This window comes from Tachypleus tridentatus, chromosome 12 (genome assembly GCF_004210375.1).
Source record: "Tachypleus tridentatus isolate NWPU-2018 chromosome 12, ASM421037v1, whole genome shotgun sequence".
Classification (NCBI taxonomy): Eukaryota; Metazoa; Arthropoda; class Merostomata; order Xiphosura; family Limulidae; genus Tachypleus; species Tachypleus tridentatus.
The window spans coordinates 137,670,181-137,690,128 of NC_134836.1; the positions used below are offsets into that span (position 1 = coordinate 137,670,181).

The window sequence follows — 19,948 nt, forward strand, 5'->3', positions numbered from 1 at the left end:
ATGGTGTCAAAACGTAGAGAAGTTATTGGTTCCGCGTGCGGGATCTCATATAAATATCAGAGGAACACAGCGATACTCCAACAAACCACAGCAAAGAAAGTTTCTTTCAACGTTTTCCCCAAAGTTAAAATGAAGACTACGGTAAGTTGATACTACATTATGTGTTCCATATACATCATGAAACGTAGTTAATTACGTGGACAGTAATTTAAAGTTTAATCAATGTATTTTATGTAATATGTTAATGTGTCATCTGGACGTTTATTGTTTTGTTGAGACATAAGATAATTCTCACATCTGTTTCTTTTAAAGAAATTCTGTCAGAGGTTCTGAAAATGTTGCATTTGTTTTGGACGAGAAACTAATTTCATATGTCTATAATCACATAAGTCTATGGACACGGCTATAACTGTAACACATGAGTCTATAGACACAGCTATAACTGTAACACATGAGTCTATAGACACAGCTATAACTGTAACACGTGAGTCTATAGACACAGCTATAACTGTAACACATGAGTCTATAGATACAGCTATAACTGTAACACATGAGTCTATAAACACAGCTATAACTGTAACACATGAGTCTATAGACACAGCTATAACTGTAACACGTGAGTCTATAGACACAGCTATAACTGTAACACATGAGTCTATAGATACAGCTATAACTGTAACACGTGAGTCTATAGACACAGCTATAACTGTAACACGTGAGTCTATAGACACAGCTATAACTGTAACACATGAGTCTATAGATACAGCTATAACTGTAACACATGAGTCTATAGACACAGCTATAACTGTAACACATGAGTCTATAGACACAGCTATAACTGTATCAGACATATTTACACTTTTTTCATTTCTTTATTTCATGATTCATTAGCCATCTTGGTCAATTACACGTAACCTGTACAATGATTTTTACAATAATGATTTTTATCTTTAAGTATTGATCATCTGATATCAGTTATATAAATATCTATTCTGGGTTTACCAGTTGTTTGAATAATATTAATATTGTTTTATCTATAACAAAATTGTTTCAGTTATAAAAGGTAATTACAACAGTTTTTTATGTTTGTAGTCATTGTTTAAATATACCGTCATTGTTTCATTTTCAGTACTGTTACTTCAGTTATATCAGTGTTGTTTCAGTTACATTACTGATGTTTGTCTTGTATTATTATTGTTTTAGTTTCAGTAATATTCGAGATGTAACAATATACTTTAACTATCTCTATTTTGTCAGTTGTGTTATTGTGACAGTACAAGTTTATTTGAATTATGTTAATTAATACGTTCTGAATTACACATTTAAGAATTTCTTCGATGTTTAATAAGTGTAAGCTTACGTTGTACTCACGGTGTTTACACATCTCTATCTGTCTACAGTTAAAGTCTAAAAATGTTCCCAATTTTAATTTTATATCAAAAGTTGGAACCTTATAAAGGTACGCCGTTTACATCTATTTATTTATAGCTGCTACCGATAGGTGTCTCTTATACAATTTATTTTATTGTAGAAATGTATTAATAAAATATAATTATAAATATTGTATCTGTTTTTACAGCTGCTTTGTTTGGCTCTATTCGCTCTCTTTGCCGTAGCGTACTCTGGTTACTTGCGCTACGCACCCTACTATGGATATGGTGGATACTACGGCCGTGTAGGGTACCCTTATGGCTACGGTGGGTATGGTTATGGATATCCTTACGGTTACCGCGGTTATGGCTATGGTTATCCTTATGGTTACCGCGGTTATGGCTATGGTTATCCTCACGGTGGGTACTACGGCTATCCTTACAGAGGTTATCTTGGTCACAGATATCCTTACGGTGGACACTACTGGTAAACAGGACAGCAGGTTTCTTGGATTCTCTTTAAATCAAAAACTGTATCTGGAATGTTGATGTAAGAGAAACTATGTTAGTTATTAAATATCATGTTTACACAGGAACTGTTAGATAACCACTGTTGTCTGAATTATTCTAATAAAGACGATAAATGTTGCTATTTTTTATAATAAAATAAACATTTCAAAACGGCTTTACTGTTTGTTGATGTATATTTATTTTTTGTTTGCTTACAGCTACAGTTAAATGTTTGTTTGCCATATATAAATGAACACTAGAGAATAAACTCACATTTCTTGTACTAAGTTTTCACTAAAACTATTTGTCTACTCATACACTACTTAGTAAAAATTGAAGAAAAAAAATGTTTTCACTCCCTTACGTTGGTTATAATAGTTTGTAATTGAGTTCAAAGCTACAAAATTGGCTATCTGTGCTTTGACCACAACTGGAATGAATTATTAAGAGGAATGTTGCGTGTATGTTTTAAATATATAAATCCTCTAAACAGTGCTGTTATTGTGTTACCTCCTAAACAGAATATGGAGTTGTAAAGAAGGAATGAACATAAATGATAAATTATCAAACAACATGTTTCATATAAACACCTTGTCTTCCTGGATAATCGACGTCTTTTATTTTAAGATGTTTGCTTTACCCAACTTTGGGTGAGCGATGTTATAAAACAGTGACTTTCTAAAATTTTGTTAAGTGTGAAAAAGTGAACTTTTATCGTTTGTAGATATTTTATTTATTTTTATTTTTCTATTTCATAATGGTATTTTTTTTTCTTCCCTAAAGTATTAACAAGGTTTCTTGTTCCCCTAGCGAGAGAACTTGGTCTTCGCAAACGAAGCATTTTTAAACGTTAGGCCTAACTGTAGACTTAAATGATTGGATCTGAATTGAGACATATTGGTATACCGTTATCTATTAGTCATGAAAAGATAAAGAGGTAACTTATTGTGTTTCATATCTTGTTTGTTTATGTTAACGAAGTAATTGTTTTTTGAAATTAGTGCTACAAATGTCCTTATTTTGCACTTGCATAAACGTTATCTAGCACGAATACACACAAAAATTGACTTGTATACGTTATTCTTTTAATTGCCTAGATGCATCATATGGGTTTACAAGAACGTCGATGGTCAAATAAAAAATAAAATGTAAAATTATTTCAAAGAGAAACAAGTGACTGAAATATTACCTCCGTTCCGTTTTGTATCCATACTAAGTAGTATAGAAATGTTAAACAGTTAATATTAACCTTATGATATCTTGTTACGTTAGTTTCATGGAATATCAGGTCGCAAATTCTTTTTATAATACACGCACAAAAGGAGTAATAATGTGTTATTTGAACTTTACGGCGCATTTTCAATAAAATCACAATTACTCAATGCTTTACTGATTTCACAACCCCTTCAATGTAAGTCTGAAGACGTACAACCATACGAACCTGGTTTTGATACCCGTGGTGAGCGAAGTAAACAAACAGCTTCTTGCTTAGCTTGGTTTTTACCAACAAGCAAAGTGTTGTTTCGTGTTTGACGTCTTTCACTTTTCGTAAGCCGTTTATTCGTGTGAATTAAAGTAGAATTTCTATTCTAGAAATACCACCCTATACAATAATTAGGTCTGTTTTGACCGGTTTACTAATTTTCCAGTCGTCATCTTTTAATCACACACAGAAAATCTAAGGAACAAAAACGAAACGTTTGGTCTTTCTGTTGATACAAAACAAACACACGTGCCTATGTTTTACATATTTTAATCAAGTATGATTGTAACGTATAGGAAAAATAAACCAATGGCTGATTATTTAGGAAGCTGTAGAAAAATATATTCATTGGTGAGAGATGTTGCCTGGTAAACAAAGACTTAGATAATTATAAAGTATAATGTGAACCTGAGGGTTCAGGGTTTGTGTCCCCTTGTCGAGATACGAGATCTTTTGTTTTAAGGACCAAGTTTTTATTATAAAAGTGATGGGTAAATCTTATTTTTTAATTGGAGTATTCAAGGAGTTGTCGGCTGATGCCATTGACTCGCTGCCTGTCCCTCTATTGTACGAACTGAAAATGAGAAATGGCTTACACACATAATCTTTGTGTATCTTTTCGCAAATTCCAGGAACAAACATTCGACGTTCTCTGAAAATAAAAAAGTTACTGAAACAAGGCCGTATGTATGATTCCGAACGGATTGCTTCCTGTGGGATAGCTGTGGATTTCAGAACTGATGAGTGAGATTCAAATCTGAGCGGTACTACAAAATATTTTGAACTTTAACCCTCTAGTACACACTGTAACGCACGAGTAACAAATCTATCTTTGTTGCTCAACACGTATGTTTCTGTTCTCTTGTTAAAGGTTACAGTCTAAATATACAAATATTAGTAACAAATCTATCTTTGTTGCTCAACACGTATGTTTCTGTTCTCTTGCTAAAGGTTACAGTCTAAATATACAAATATTAGTAACAAATCTATCTTTGTTGCTCAACACGTACGTTTCTGTTCTCTTGTTAAAGGTTACAGTCTAAATATACAAATATTTTAGCAACAGAGTCGTTACCTAAAAGTAACATTTCTGAGTTGAGGAACCAACACAAATGTCACATGAGGTCTGTAGTTAGTAAAAGAGTAACGTTGTCTATTACTTTAAAATTAGGGAATATCGTTTGAGCGTATCGACCTTACACTGTTCTACAAACACGAACAGCTTTGTACCCGTGAGCAGAATATCTTGTCAGAAAACAACCAAATATATCACTTTTTTTCAAGTTTTGATTGGATATTACTGCGGTGAAGTAAAAACCAATGCATGTGTTTACGTCACAAATTGGTTTCACCCATATTCTTAGAGAAAAATTTAAATCGTACAAAATAGTTCCACTTGCCCAAAGCGGTTTAGGTTTGTCCATGACCCGGAATGTGAGAATAATGGGTAGAGGCGAGTCAGGTGTTTGTTTGTTTGTTGAATTTTCGTACAAGATGGCTGTCGTCACCGTCATTCAATGGAAACACAAGTATACAAGACCCCCCACCGCTAACTGTCGCGCTAGTGTTTAACAACGAATAGCAGAATTGATCGTGACTTATAACGCCCTCACGACTGAAAGGGTAAGCATGTTCGGGAATGGAACTCGAACCTTAGCCACCAGACCATGTTTAAACGATATCTGTACTTCAGCCATTAAAAAATTCATTAATTATGTTAGGGTTACAAACGGCAATTCTTAATATTATCAAATTAAAAAGTGTTCGAATGAAATTTAGAGAAAAGACACTTGGATGACTATAATAGTAGATAAAAACATGTATATTTCTGATGTACACTAATTAACTGAAATAATGCTTGTCCACACCTTGACCTCGGAATCTTAAGACGACATTTGAAGTTAGGGATAATAGCTTTGTCCAGTTAAACGGTTGAAATCAGTCTCTAACATTTAATGATGTCGTTAGACGACATTGAAGAGATTGAAACGAGAATTCGGAATATGTTACGTGTTTTACCTTTAATTAACTCGGACATTTAGTTTCTAGGTCTGCTGTTGTTGCCCAACAGATTCCTGGTTGGATTCCTCGTGCTGTTGCTGTTTTTCTCCAGCAAACTGAAAGATTTTTAGATGTGTCCCAAAACAACGTGAATTCCCCCAAATTGCCCAGAAACAGAGTGGTTAAAGATTTGTTTGTTTTAGGGCAAACACATAATAGGAATAGAACCCCGGATTTTAGTGTTGAATTTTGTGAACTTATCACTGTCCAATCGGAAAGCTAAAGGTTATAGAAGCATTTGCGGTTTCATACTATTCATAATTAAGTGTAGTAATTGTTAATTGTGGATTTTCTACGTTTTCGATGAAAATCTTACTTTAACGATAAGTTGGTGATTTTAAATAGAATGTTATAACACTGCAAAAACAAAAGTAAATTTGGCGGTGACATAACATAAAACGACATGTTTAAAATATTTTGATAACAGCTCAAATCTGATTAATGAATATTTAGTTTAAAATACAGTACTGTCGAAAACAATTTACTTTTTATTAAATAAAACATTTGACGAAACATAATCTGTTACCAATAAAGTTCAACAGTTTCACTATTTCTCTTCTATTTTTGAAACAAAAAAAAAAAAAGAGTTATTTTGTCACCACCAGGTGATGTAGCGGTAAGCCTATTGACGTATAATATTAAACGTGATTTTTATAACCACGTATAGTAAATAACAGATATCCTATCGCGCTTAACCACAAAACAAACTGTTTTGTTACTAACCAACATATCAACGGTTGTTTTTCACACACTCAACACAACTCAGGGTTTAACGTGAATAGTGTACTTGAACAATTAATAATAACAGGAAGTTAGCACAATAACGTGTGGTAAACAGAGACACGTGTAAATTGGTACGTATAAACAATCCACAACATAACGTGTGGTAAACAGAGACACGTGTAAATTGGTACGTATAAACAATCCACAACATAACGTGTGGTAAACAGAGACACGTGTAAATTGATACGTAAAAACAATCCACAACATAACGTATGGTAAAAAGAGACACGTGTAAACTGGTATGTATAAACAATCTACAACATAACGTATGGTAAAAAGAGACACGTGTAAACTGGTATGTATAAACAATCCACAACATAACGTATGGTAAAAAGAGACACGTGTAAACTGGTATGTATAAACAATCTACAACATAACGTATGGTAAAAAGAGACACGTGTAAACTGGTATGTATAAACAATCCACAACATAACGTGTGGTCAACACAGACACGTGTAAACTGGTATGTATAAACAATCCACAACATAACGTATGGTAAAAAGAGACACGTGTAAACTTGTATGTATAAACAATCTACAACATAACGTGTGGTCAACACAGACACGTGTAAACTGGTATGTATAAACAATCCACAACATAACGTATGGTAAAAAGAGACACGTGTAAACTGGTATGTATAAACAATCTACAACATAACGTGTGGTCAACACAGACACGTATAAACTGGTATGTATAAACAATCCACAACATAACGTATGGTAAAAAGAGACACGTGTAAACTGGTATGTATAAACAATCTACAACATAACGTATGGTAAAAAGAGACACGTGTAAACTGGTATGTATAAACAATCTACAACATAACGTATGGTAAAAACAGACACGTGTAAACTGGTATGTATAAACAATCTACAACATAACGTATGGTAAAAAGAGACACGTATAAACAATCTACAACATCCCCCACACTGTCACAGCGAGGACAAGAAAATAACCTTGTGGGAGGGGTGCTTCTAAAACTAGGGCCCACACACCGGTAAATACACACCATTTATAGATTTAACGTCTACTTTCACGCCTAGAATTAACTAAAAATACAAATTGAAAAGTAGTTATGAGTGCTATAACCCACACTCACCACACCTACATCTTATTATTGTTTTATTCAGCCGATAGAGGGCTGAAATATTACAGAGAAGAGAAAGAAAGATAAGACAAATACGAATGACAAATTAGGTTATTAAATACAAATCAACAACAAAGCATTTTTACTTATTGGGAGAATGAAATAACAACATAAAGTAAAAACAATCGAAAGAACATGTAAATAAAACATTTAATTAAAACATGTAAATAAAACATTTAATTAAAACATGTAAATAAAACGTAATTAAAATATGTAAATAAAACGCAAATAAAACATGTAATTAAAACATGTAAATAAAACATTTAATTAAAACATGTAAATAAAACGTAAATAAAACATGTAATTAATATATGTAAATAAAACGTAAATAAAATATGTAAATAAAACATGTAATTAAACATGTAAATATTCGTTTTGTGTGATATATATGAAACAACAAATCTTCTATCACTTTCTTACTGTAGACTCAGAAGTGTCATAGCTTAAACGCTAAAATTTAGGTTTTGATACACGCAGTGGCCAGAGAACATTGTGTTTAACAAAAAACGAACAATTATTCTACATAATGTTTATAACATTCAGTGTATGTAATTTCAGGAGTTTGAACGACAGTGTAATCCACATTTGTCCATTTTACACCATACCTAAGTGTTACAATTCATACCAGTCCAATTTATACTAGTGCTTAAAAGTTGCAATCCATCCTGGTCCACTTTACACCAGTATCTAAAGGTTCTAGTTGACTCTCCTCCACTTTACACCAGTATCTAAAGGTTACAGTTGACTCTCCTCCACTTTACTTCAGAACCTAAAGGTTACAGTTGACTCTCCTCCACTTTACACCAGTATCTAAAGGTTACAGTTGACTCTCCTCCACTTTACACCAGTACCTGAAGGTTACAGTTGACTTTCGTCCACTTTACACAAGTTTAAGGTTACAGTTGACTCTCGTTCACTGTACACCAGTACCTAAAGGTTACAGTTGACTCTCGTCCACTTTATACTGATATCTAAATGTTGCAGTCGACTCTCGTCAACTTTGTACCAAATCTAAAGGTTACAGTTAACTCTCGTCCACTTTACACCGATATCTAAAGATTACAGTCAACTCTTGTTAACTTTGTACCAAATCTAAAGGTTACAGTTAACTCTCGTCCACTTTACTTCGGTATCTAAAGATTACAGTCGACTCTCGTCAACTTTGTACCAAATCTAAAGGTTACAGTTAACTCTCGTCCACTTTACACCAATATCTAAAGATTACAGTCAACTCTTGTCAACTTTGTACCAAATCTAAAGGTTACAGTTAACTCTCGTCCACTTTACACCAATATCTAAAGATTACAGTCGACTCTCGTCAACTTTGTACCAAACCTAAAGGTTACAGTTAACTCTCGTCCACTTTACACCAATATCTAAAGATTACAGTCAACTCTCGTCAACTTTGTACAAAATCTAAAGGTTACAGTTAACTCTCGTCCACTTTACTTCGGTATCTAAAGATTACAGTCGACTCTCGTCAAATTTGTACAAAATCTGAAGGTTACAGTTAACTCTCCTCGACTTTACACCAGAACCTAAAGGTTATAGTTGACTCTCCTCCACTTTACACCAGTATCTAAAGGTTACAGTTGACTCTCCTCCACTTTACACCAGAACCTAAAGGTTACAGTTGACCCTCGTCCACTTTACACCAGTATATAAAGGTTACAGTTGACTCTCCTCCACTTTACACCAGAACCTAAAGGTTACAGTTGACTCTCGTCCTCTTTACACCAGTATCTAAAGGTTACAGTTGACTCTCCTCCACTTTACACCAGAACCTAAAGGTTACAGTTGACTCTCGTCCTCTTTACACCAGTATCTAAAGGTTAGAGTTGACTCTCCTCCACTTTACACCAGTATCTAAAGGTTAAGTTGACTCTCCTCCACTTTACACCAGTTTAAAGTTACAGTTGACTCTCGTTCACTGTACAACAGTACCTGAAAGTTACAGTTGACTCTCGTCTACTTTATACTGATAACTAAATGTTGCAGCCGACTCTCGTCAACTTTACACCGATATCTAAAGATTACAGTCAACTCTTGTCAACTGTGTACAAAATCTAAAAGTTACAGTTGACTCTCCTCCACTTTACACCAGTATCTAAAGGTTACAGTTGACTCTCGTCAACTTTGTACCAAACCTAAAGGTTACAGTTAACTCTCGTCCACTTTACACCAATATCTAAAGATTACAGTCAACTTTCGTCAAATTTGTACAAAATCTAAAGGTTACAGTTAACTCTCCTCGACTTTACACCAGAACCTAAAGGTTATAGTTGACTCTCCTCCACTTTACACCAGTATCTAAAGGTTACAGTTGACTCTCCTCCACTTTACACCAGAACCTAAAGGTTACAGTTGACCCTCGTCCACTTTACACCAGTATCTAAAGGTTACAGTTGACTCTCCTCCACTTTACACCAGAACCTAAAGGTTACAGTTGACTCTCGTCCTCTTTACACTAGTATCTAAAGGTTACAGTTGACTCTCCTCCACTTTACACCAGTATCTAAAGGTTAAATTGACTCTCCTCCACTTTACACCAGTTTAAAGTTACAGTTGACTCTCGTTCACTGTACAACAGTACCTGAAAGTTACAGTTGACTCTCGTCTACTTTATACTGATAACTAAATGTTGCAGTCGACTCTCGTCAACTTTACACCGATATCTAAAGATTACAGTCAACTCTTGTCAACTGTGTACAAAATCTAAAAGTTACAGTTGACTCTCCTCCACTTTACACCAGTATCTAAAGGTTACAGTTGACTCTCCTCCACTTTACTTCAGAACCTAAAGGTTACAGTTGACTCACCTCCACATTACACCAGTACCTGAAGGTTACAGTTGACTTTCGTCCACTTTACACCAGTTTAAGGTTACAGTTGACTCTCGTTCACTGTATACCAGTACCTAAAGGTTACAGTTGACTCTCGTCCACTTTATACTGATATCTAAATGTTGCAGTCGACTCTCGTCAACTTTGTACCAAATCTAAAGGTTACAGTTAACTCTCGTCCACTTTATACTGATATCTAAATGTTGCAGTCGACTCTCGTCAACTTTGTACCAAATCTAAAGGTTACAGTTAACTCTTGTCGACTTTACACCGGTATCTCAAAGTTACTGTTCGTAACTTATCAACTGATGCTTTGTTTTCATGTTGTGTTATTTATTAGAAGATGTAAGTTGTTCGTCCAACTTTTTGTGTTTACTTGACACACGTTTCTATTGTTGTTTGAAGTGTTCCAACTTTCTCTTGTGAACACAGTGTTTAACAACTACAGTCGTTCTGTGGTTGTTTTAGCAAATCAAGTTATTATAAGTTTAATAAAATAGTTCTACTTTCGCCCATATTACATAAAGTAACTTATAGCCTGAGAATTGTTAGTGGCGTATAGCAACTTTAGAAAACGAATTTAATAAAAAAATAAAAAAATAGCTCATAATAGTGCACACAAATCAGTCGTCTGATTGTCTTATAAATCTGGTAAACTGATTATTGTTTTAAAAAAGGACAATGACCTATAGAGATGTTGGATGGTGGTTTAAAATGATAAACATCACCCCTCTCCCGTTCACCAGCAATTCACTGAATTAAAATTCAGGTTTCGATACCCGCGGTGGGCAGAGCACTGGTAACCCAGTGTGTAGCGCTGTTCTTTACAACAAACAAATAATACATCACACTACTATAAACAATTAAAACAGAAGTCAAAGAATTAGTTAATAATCCAATTCGCGTGATTATATTACACAATATTACTACAGTCCTCTGAAACTCGCGAAAACCTATTTTTCAATGGAACAGAAAAAATAGACCGTTGTTTTGAGAAAGACAATATTTATTTCAACATAAAGATTACATAAAAAGGTTTATGATCTACTGACGTCAGTAATATACAGAACAAAGAATGGAAGATGAGAAACGTGCTCGTCTGCATCACGAAGGTCATCCGTCGTCTCTCCTAGCTCGTGACGTTAAAGCAACTGCCATCTATAATAAATTAAACAAAAAAAAACACGGTTTCGACCTTTGTGATATTTCACATTTATGTCAAATATAGCAAAATATAAAAACTTAATTAGTAAAAAATGTAATAATTAGAAGCTAAATTTAATTGGTAGTTAAAAACTATAAAAAAACAATCGCTAAATTACTGACCATCCTATAACGTTGTCTTTTAATTGTGTTTAGAAGATTTAACAAATATTTAGTTCTGTGACACTAACAACGCAAAAATAAGGGGTTCGATTCCCCTCGATGGACTGAGCAGATAGCACGATGTGGCTTTGATGTAAAAAATCACACACATACTGTGACACTAATAACTGTTTGTGGGGCTAACAAAACGTTAAATGTTTTCAACTTACGTTTTGTTGTTTTCCTCATGGTTGTGTGAAAATTCTAATGGTAACCATATCCATGTCCATAACCGTACCCATGATATGGAACAGCATACCCATATGAGGGATAACTTACATCATAACTAAAATATGGAGTTTGGAATCTCTGACGTCCATATCCACCACCATGGCCATAGCCTCCATAGGGATAACCGTATCCACCCCTATATCCTACAGCAGGGTAACCGTAACCAATGTATCCACAAAATGCCACAGCAATCATGGCAAAAAGTGTAACAAGGGCCACCTATTGAGTAAAAGTAGAAACAGCGAACTTTCCTTAAGACAATGTACATAATTTCAACCTATGCTAACAGAAAAATAACAGGTGATGTCATTTCCGGTTAGGATTATAGTTCTTATGCCACTCAACATTTTCGTAACCTGTACATCTTTCACATGTCTACATTATTAACAAATATAATCAAAATAGACAAATTCTCAAAATAAGGCTTAGCAAAATTTCGAAGTGACATTTGGAGACCTGTAACACAAAATGAATAAAACAGGATGTCATATTATAAATGAGAACACCAGAAAATGGAAAGATTTAGTGTTTCGGTTACAGGAACTATTCAGTTGACTGTGTTAGATACAATGGTTTTACTTACTGTTGTTTTCATTGTGTCCTAAAGTTTGATTATTCTAAGCAACAGTTTACACCTTCACGGTAGGAATATCTGAGATTGTGGTTATTCTGTCCGTCCTATTTATACCAGCGTAAATTTCCTGCAGTCTACTGAAGCCGGAAGTCGTGCCTTACCCATTCAGTTTCAATTGAATTAACTGTACCACGCTGTCCTGAGACTGGCGACCCAGAAAACTCCTGCTCGCCTCTGATAGTAACATAAAGACATGCGAGAGATTGTTGATAAATATTGTTTATAGAAGAAATAGGTTGGATGACACAAAGGTTTGTAAGGTGATATTAATATATTGGATTATAGAAGAATGAAAAGTACCAGAGTTAGGAAGTAATGAACTAATCCAAGTAGCGCCCAGTTGTCCTGTACCAGAACTTATGGTGTGAGAGTTCAGGAGAATTGTCTCCATTTGTACCTGGCGCCATAACTTATAGGTCGCGATTAGGTGTTTACATATACGTAAGAGTACAAGTAATTTAATGACGAAAAAAAGGGCTTGTTGGTCCATTTAGATTGTCCCGTCTACTCAGCTAATATCTAAAATAAAAAACCCGACAACAGCAATAGTTAGTTAAAGCCAGTCCTTATCTTTTATAAAGGTTTCCCTTAAATTATCTCCATCTACCACGTCTGAAAACAACACATTCCAAAGGCCAGCCACGCTGCTAATAAAACAAACCTGTTCAAGTTAACATTATTTCTAACTTGGAAAAATGTATACTTGTTTCCTTTAGGCCTACCATTGACAGTAATAAACATGATGTATCAACATCTCAGTCAGATATCCTTTAACTACTGTTTTATAAGAGAAAACACCACGGCGTATCTTCTCTATTACGAGTACCATCCTAGTCAGTCCTGCTCTAAACACCTTCCAACATTTCAATGTCCTTTCCAAGACCGAACACAACACCACATGTAACTCAGCCAATGACCTATACAAATATATTATAAACTTTTTAAACTCGTGTCCTTTAGTTACGTAGTTAGAACCTGAACAAAGACTGGTTCAACAAATCAATAAATAACCGAGAAAACGATTTTTTTAAACTTATCGCCCACATTTGCACGAATAAGGTATTACATCATATGTTCCAGGAAACATAGGTTGATATCAGTTTCAAGCACCTAACTTAACTACTTGACAAGTATTACTTCCAAATTGGTCCGGCATGGTCAGGTGGGTTAAGGTGTTCGACTGGTAATCCGATGGTTCGCATCCCCGTTGTACTAAACATGCTCTTCCTTTCAGCCGTGGGGGCGTTATAAAGTTACGGTCAATTCCACTATTCGTTGGTAAAAGAGTAGCCCAATAGGTGGCGATATGTGGTGATGACAAGCCGCCTTCCCTCTAATCTTACACTGCTAAATTAAGGACGGCTGGCGCAGATAGCCCTCGTAGCTTTGCGCGAAATTAAAAACAAACAAATAATTACTTCTATCAGCATGTGTTTCTCAATATGATTTCTCGAAAACGCTGAGAGGATTTGGACGAAACATGTATACACTTGAACTATCACCCATCTCAGAAATAAATAGTCTTTGGAAAATCAAGTTGAAAGTCATATCAAAGTTTACGAAAAAAGAAAATCCTAACTGTTACCATGGGAATACACTTTTCATAACATTTTTCCTCTATAAATCTCATCAAAAATGGTCGGATTTCAAGAAACTTGGTGGACAGATACAGAACATTGCAAACATTGTCTTAAAAATTTCCGTGCCCGTTGATGACGATGGACACATTTTCGTATATTTTGAGAGTTGAATATGATCAAGGCGGATTGGTGGAGGAATGAGCTTCACTGTGTGCCCCTGTAGTCACTTCCAGTATTTAATGAGCTTCACTGTGTGCCCCTGTAGTCACTTCCAGTATTTAATGAGCTTCACTGTGTGCCCCTGTAGTCAATTCAAGTATCTAATGAGCTTCATTCTGTGCCCCTGTAGTCACTTCTACTATCTAATCCAGCTTCACTGTGTGCCCCTGTAGACACTTCAACTATCTAACGAGCTTCACTGTGTGACCCTGTAGTCACTTCTAGTACCTAAACATTAATGAGGAATGAGCTTCACTGTGTGCCCCTGTAGTCACTTTAAGTATCTAAACTGTAATGAGGAATGAGCTTCACTGTGTGCCCCTGTAGACACTTCAACTATCTAACGAGCTTCACTGTGTGACCCTGTAGTCACTTCTAGTACCTAAACATTAATGAGGAATGAGCTTCACTGTGTGCCCCTGTAGTCACTTTAAGTATCTAAACTGTAATGAGGAATGAGCTTCACTGTGTGCCCCTGTAGTCACTTCTAGTATCTAATGAGCTTCACTGCGTGCCCCTGTAGTCACTTCTAGTACCTAAACATTAATGAGGAATGAGCTTCACTGTGTGCCCCTGTAGTCACTTTAAGTATCTAAACTGTAATGAGGAATGAGCTTCACTGTGTGCCCCTGTAGTCACTTCTAGTATCTAATGAGCTTCACTGTGTGACCCTGTAGTCACTTCTAGTACCTAAACATTAATGAGGAATGAGCTTCACTGTGTGCCCCTGTAGTCACTTTAAGTATCTAAACTGTAATGAGGAATGAGCTTCACTGTGTGCCCCTGTAGACACTTCAACTATCTAACGAGCTTCACTGTGTGACCCTGTAGTCACTTCTAGTACCTAAACATTAATGAGGAATGAGCTTCACTGTGTGCCCCTGTAGTCACTTTAAGTATCTAAACTGTAATGAGGAATGAGCTTCACTGTGTGCCCCTGTAGTCACTTCTAGTATCTAATGAGCTTCACTGCGTGCCCCTGTAGTCACTTCTAGTATCTAAACTTTAATGAGGAATGATCTTCACTGTGTGCCCCTGTAGTCACTTCTAGTATCTAAACTTTAATTAGGAATGAGCTTCAATGTGTGCCCCTGAAGTCACTTTTAGTATCTATACTTTAATGAGGAATGAGCATCACTGTGTGCCCCTGTAGTCACTTATAGTATCTAAACTTTAAGGAGAAATGATTTTCACTGTGAGCCCCTGTAGTCACTTATAGTACCTAAATCTAATGAGGAATGAGCTTCACTCTGTGCCCCTGTAGTTACTTCAAGTATCTAAACTTCAATGAGGAATGAGCTTTACTGTGAGCCCCTGTAGTCACTTATAGTATCTAAACTTTAGGGAGGAATGATCTTCACTGTGTGCCCCTGTAGTCACTTCAAGTATCTAAACTTTAAAGAGGAATGAGCTTCCAGTGTGCCCCTGTAGTGACTTCAAGTATCTAAACTTTAATTAGGAATGAGCTTCAGTGTGTGCCCCTGTAGTCACTTTTAGTATCCATATTTTAATGAGGAATGAGCTCCACTGTTTGCATCTGTAGTCACTTATAGTACCTAAACTCCAATGAGGAATGATGTTCACGTTGTGCCCCTGTAGTAACTTCTAGTATGTAAACTTTAATGAGTAATGAGCTTCACTGTATTCCCCTGTAGTCACTTTTAGTATCTATATTTTAATGAATGAGCTTCACTGTTTGCCCCTGTAGTCACTTATAGTATCTAAACTTTAATGAGGAATGATCTTCACTGTGTGCCCCTTTAGATACTTCACTTCAAGTATCTAAACTTTAAAGAGGAATGAGCTTCAAGTGTGCCCCTGTAGTGACTTCAAGTATCTAAACTTTAATGAGTAATGAGCTTCACTGTATTCCCCTGTAGTCACTTTTAGTATCTATATTTTAATGAATGAGCTTCACTGTTTGCCCCTGTAGTCACTTATAGTATCTAAACTTTAATGAGGAATGATCTTCACTGTGTGCCCCTGTAGTTACTTCTAGTACTTAAACTCCAATGAGGAATGATGTTCACGTTGTGCCCCTGTAGTTACTTCTAGTATCTAAACTTTAATTAGGAATGAGCTTCAATGTGTGCCCCTGTAGTCACTTTTAGTATCTATATTTTAATGAATGAGCTTCAGTGTGTGCCCCTGTAGTCACTTTTAGTATCTATATTTTAATGAATGAGCTTCACTGTTTGCCCCTGTAGTCACTTCTAGTACCTAAATTTAATGAGAAATGAGCTTCACTCTGTGCCCCTGTAGTCACTTCTAGTATTTATACTCCAATGAGGAATGATGTTCACGGTGTGCCCCTGTAGTTACTTCTAGTATCTAAACTTTAATTAGGAATGAGCTTCACTGTGTGCCCCTGTAGACATTTCATGTATCTAAACTTTAATGAGGAATGAGCTTCACTGTGTGCCCCTGTAGTCACTTCAAGTATAACACAAAATGCTCAGTATACTAATATTGTGACGTGCTCTAAAATATAACACTATATACACAGTATATGAAGCTATAACACAAAATGCTCAGTATACTAATATTGTGACGTGCTCTAAGATATAACACTATATACACAGTATATGAAGTTATAACACAAAATGCTCAGTATATACTAATACTGTGACACATTACAGAACGTTAACTGAATATTTCCTCTATAATAGTCCTGATACTTGGTTGAAACTATAATTTATATTAATTTGTTAATAACCACTGATGCTTTGTCTTAAGTTCACAGTATTATAAATGACTGATCCCTAACATCTTATATCCGAGCTGTATTATAATGGAGACAGTGGTACCAGCAAATTAGATTTTTATGGCGTACTTAAAAAACAAATTAGTGCTCACAGAACGAATACAAGAAACAACATGTGTCTCGATAAAATAACCCTTTAAAACACAGGAAGAAAACATAATTTATTTAACCCTAAGTACTATAAGCTCTATATCTTGCAGTCCAAAAAAAAATTGTGTAATGTAAAAATTCACTAATATCATGTAGTGTTTACGGAAAAGAAATTTTGATTGACATCCCCGATATTGTTTTTTTGTGTTACTAGATGACAGCAGCTACAAAAAGGTATATACTGTTTTCTCGGTAACAATGTTACCAATATGTTATTAAATATTAGTCCGGCATGGCCAGGTGGGTTAAGGCGTTCGACTCTTAATCTGAAAGTCTCTGGTTTGAATCCCAGTCGCACCAAATATGCTCGTCCTTTCAGTCGTGGGGGCATTATAATGTAACGGTCAATCCCACTATTCGTTGGTAAAAGAGTAGCCCAAGAGTTGGCGGTGGGTGGTAATTCCAAGCTGCCTTTCCTCTACTCTTACACTGTTAAACTAGGGACGGCTAGCGCAGGTAGCCCTAGAGTAGCTTTGCTCGAAATTCAAAAACAAACAATTAAATATTGAATTCCTAGTATGATACCGCACTTGTGTTTTCTTTAATATAATTTGAATCAAACTTTTATTGTAAAAATTATATTTATTTATCTATTGGTATATAAGCTTTCAGATTTAACGTTGTGCCACTAAAGAAGTTTTAGGTAGCCAATCAAAGTTGTTTTTGTAAATAAAGATATAGCATAAAACTACTTACATAAACTACAAAATGCGTCTATGATTTTTATACGTAAGAGTCTAAAACAATACGCCCAGACCAACTGGGAATGTATTTCGATAATTATTTAATTTGTTTAAAGTATTAATAATGAATAACCTGGCAGTAGAAAGTATAGTTCTGTGTTTTAATTTCTAATAGCACAACAGTGAAACTGGTTAACTTACCTTTTCCATAAACGAAAACACTAAATTTTTATGAATTAAGACTCGCCGTCGAATTTTATTTCTCTAAGCCTAAATCTAGAGCTACGAAAATTTTCAACAAAGGGTATTCGTTTAGTACAAATAAAGCCATCTAGCGACAAAAGTCTCAATCGTGAAACGTTCAAATCTCTAATATTAATATTTAGTATATAAATATGTATATTTTTTCACATTCATTACTTTTGTCTAAAAATTACAACAGAACATCAAATGACATATTTCAGGGAATCGAACCCCGGATATTTGCGTTGGAGGTCTGTATGTTTATCAGTGATCTATCAGAGACTCAGTTATATCACTTACTAATTAAGAAACATGGTAACTAGCCTCACGTCTCACAGTTGGACACCGGTAAGTTTACGGACTTACAACACGAAACTCTAGGTTTTATTTCACACGCTGGAAACATCAGATAACCAAACGTGGCTTTATTTTAAAAGAGTCAACCTCATACATCAAATATCAGATAACCAAACGTAGCTTTATTTTAAAAGAGACAACCTCATACATCAAACATCCAATAACCAAACGTGGCTTTATTTTAAAAGAGACAACCTCATACATCAAATATCAGATAACCAAACGTGGCTTTACTTTAAAAGAGACAACCTCATACATCAAATATCAGATAACCAAACGTGGCTTTATTTTAAAAGAGACAACCTCATACATCAAACATCCAATAACCAAACGTGGCTTTATTTTAAAAGAGACAACCTCATACATCAAATATCAGATAACCAAACGTGGCTTTATTTTAAAAGAGACAACCTCATACATCAAATATCAGATAACCAAACGTGGCTTTATTTAAAAAGAGACAACTTCATATATCAAACATCCAATAACCAAACGTGGCTTTACTTTAAAAGAGACAACCTCATATATCAAACATCAGATAACCAAACGTGGCTTTATTTTAAAAGAGACAACCTCATACATCAAACATCAGATATCCAAACGTGGGTTTATTTTAAAAGAGACAACCTCAAACATCAAACATCAGATAACCAAACGCGGCTTCATTTTAAAAGAGACAACCTCATACATCAAACATCAGATAACCAAAAGTGACTTTATTTTAAAAAAGACAACCTCATACATCAAACATCAGATAACCAAACGTGACTTTATTTTAAAAGAGACAATCTCATACATCAAACATCAGATAACCAAACGTGACTTTATTTAAAAGAGACAATCTCATACATCGAAAATCAGATAACCAAACGCGGCTTCATTTTAAAAGAGACAACCTCATACATCAAACCTCAGAAAACCAAACGTGGCTTTATTTTAAAAGAGACAACCTCATACATCAAATATCAGATAACCAAACGTGACTTTATTTTAAGAGAGACAACCTCATACATCAAACATCAGATAACCAAACGTGGTTTATTTTAAAAAAGACAACCTCATACATCAAACATCAGATAACCAAACGTGGCTTTATTTTAAAAGAGTCAACCTCATACATCAAATATCAGATAACCAAACGTAGCTTTATTTTAAAAGAGACAACCTCATACATCAAACATCCAATAACCAAACGTGGCTTTATTTTAAAAGAGACAACCTCATACATCAAATATCAGATAACCAAACGTGGCTTTATTTTAAAAGAGACAACCTCATACATCAAATATCAGATAACCAAACGTGGCTTTATTTTAAAAGAGACAACCTCATACATCAAATATCAGATAACCAAACGTGGCTTTATTTAAAAAGAGACAACTTCATATATCAAACATCCAATAACCAAACGTGGCTTTACTTTAAAAGAGACAACCTCATATATCAAACATCAGATAACCAAACGTGGCTTTATTTTAAAAGAGACAACCTCATACATCAAACATCAGATATCCAAACGTGGGTT

General features: G+C 35.0%; 1 protein-coding gene and 1 long non-coding RNA gene across 4 annotated transcripts; one reads left to right on the forward strand and one right to left on the reverse strand.

Annotated features, from left to right (window-relative positions):
- Positions 1-2,049, forward strand: LOC143235816 (uncharacterized). Its single transcript, XM_076474010.1, has 2 exons — positions 1-141; positions 1,580-2,049. The coding sequence occupies exons 1-2, from the start codon at positions 1-3 to the stop codon at positions 1,859-1,861; spliced, it is 423 nt and encodes a 140-aa protein (XP_076330125.1). The 3' UTR covers positions 1,862-2,049.
- Positions 2,050-11,197: 9,148 nt separating this feature from the next.
- LOC143233299 (uncharacterized) lies at positions 11,198-18,074 on the reverse strand. 3 transcript variants are annotated; one of them, XR_013018089.1, is made up of 3 exons: positions 12,377-12,556; positions 11,842-12,012; positions 11,198-11,355 (listed from the first exon to the last, which is right to left on the reverse strand). It is a non-coding gene; the product is annotated as an uncharacterized LOC143233299 (long non-coding RNA). The 3 variants fall into 3 exon arrangements; XR_013018088.1 differs by lacking the exon at positions 12,377-12,556 and adding an exon at positions 18,025-18,074 and having other exon boundaries at positions 11,230-11,355; positions 11,733-12,012; XR_013018087.1 differs by having other exon boundaries at positions 11,230-11,355; positions 11,733-12,012; positions 12,377-12,528.
- Positions 18,075-19,948: the final 1,874 nt, after the last annotated feature.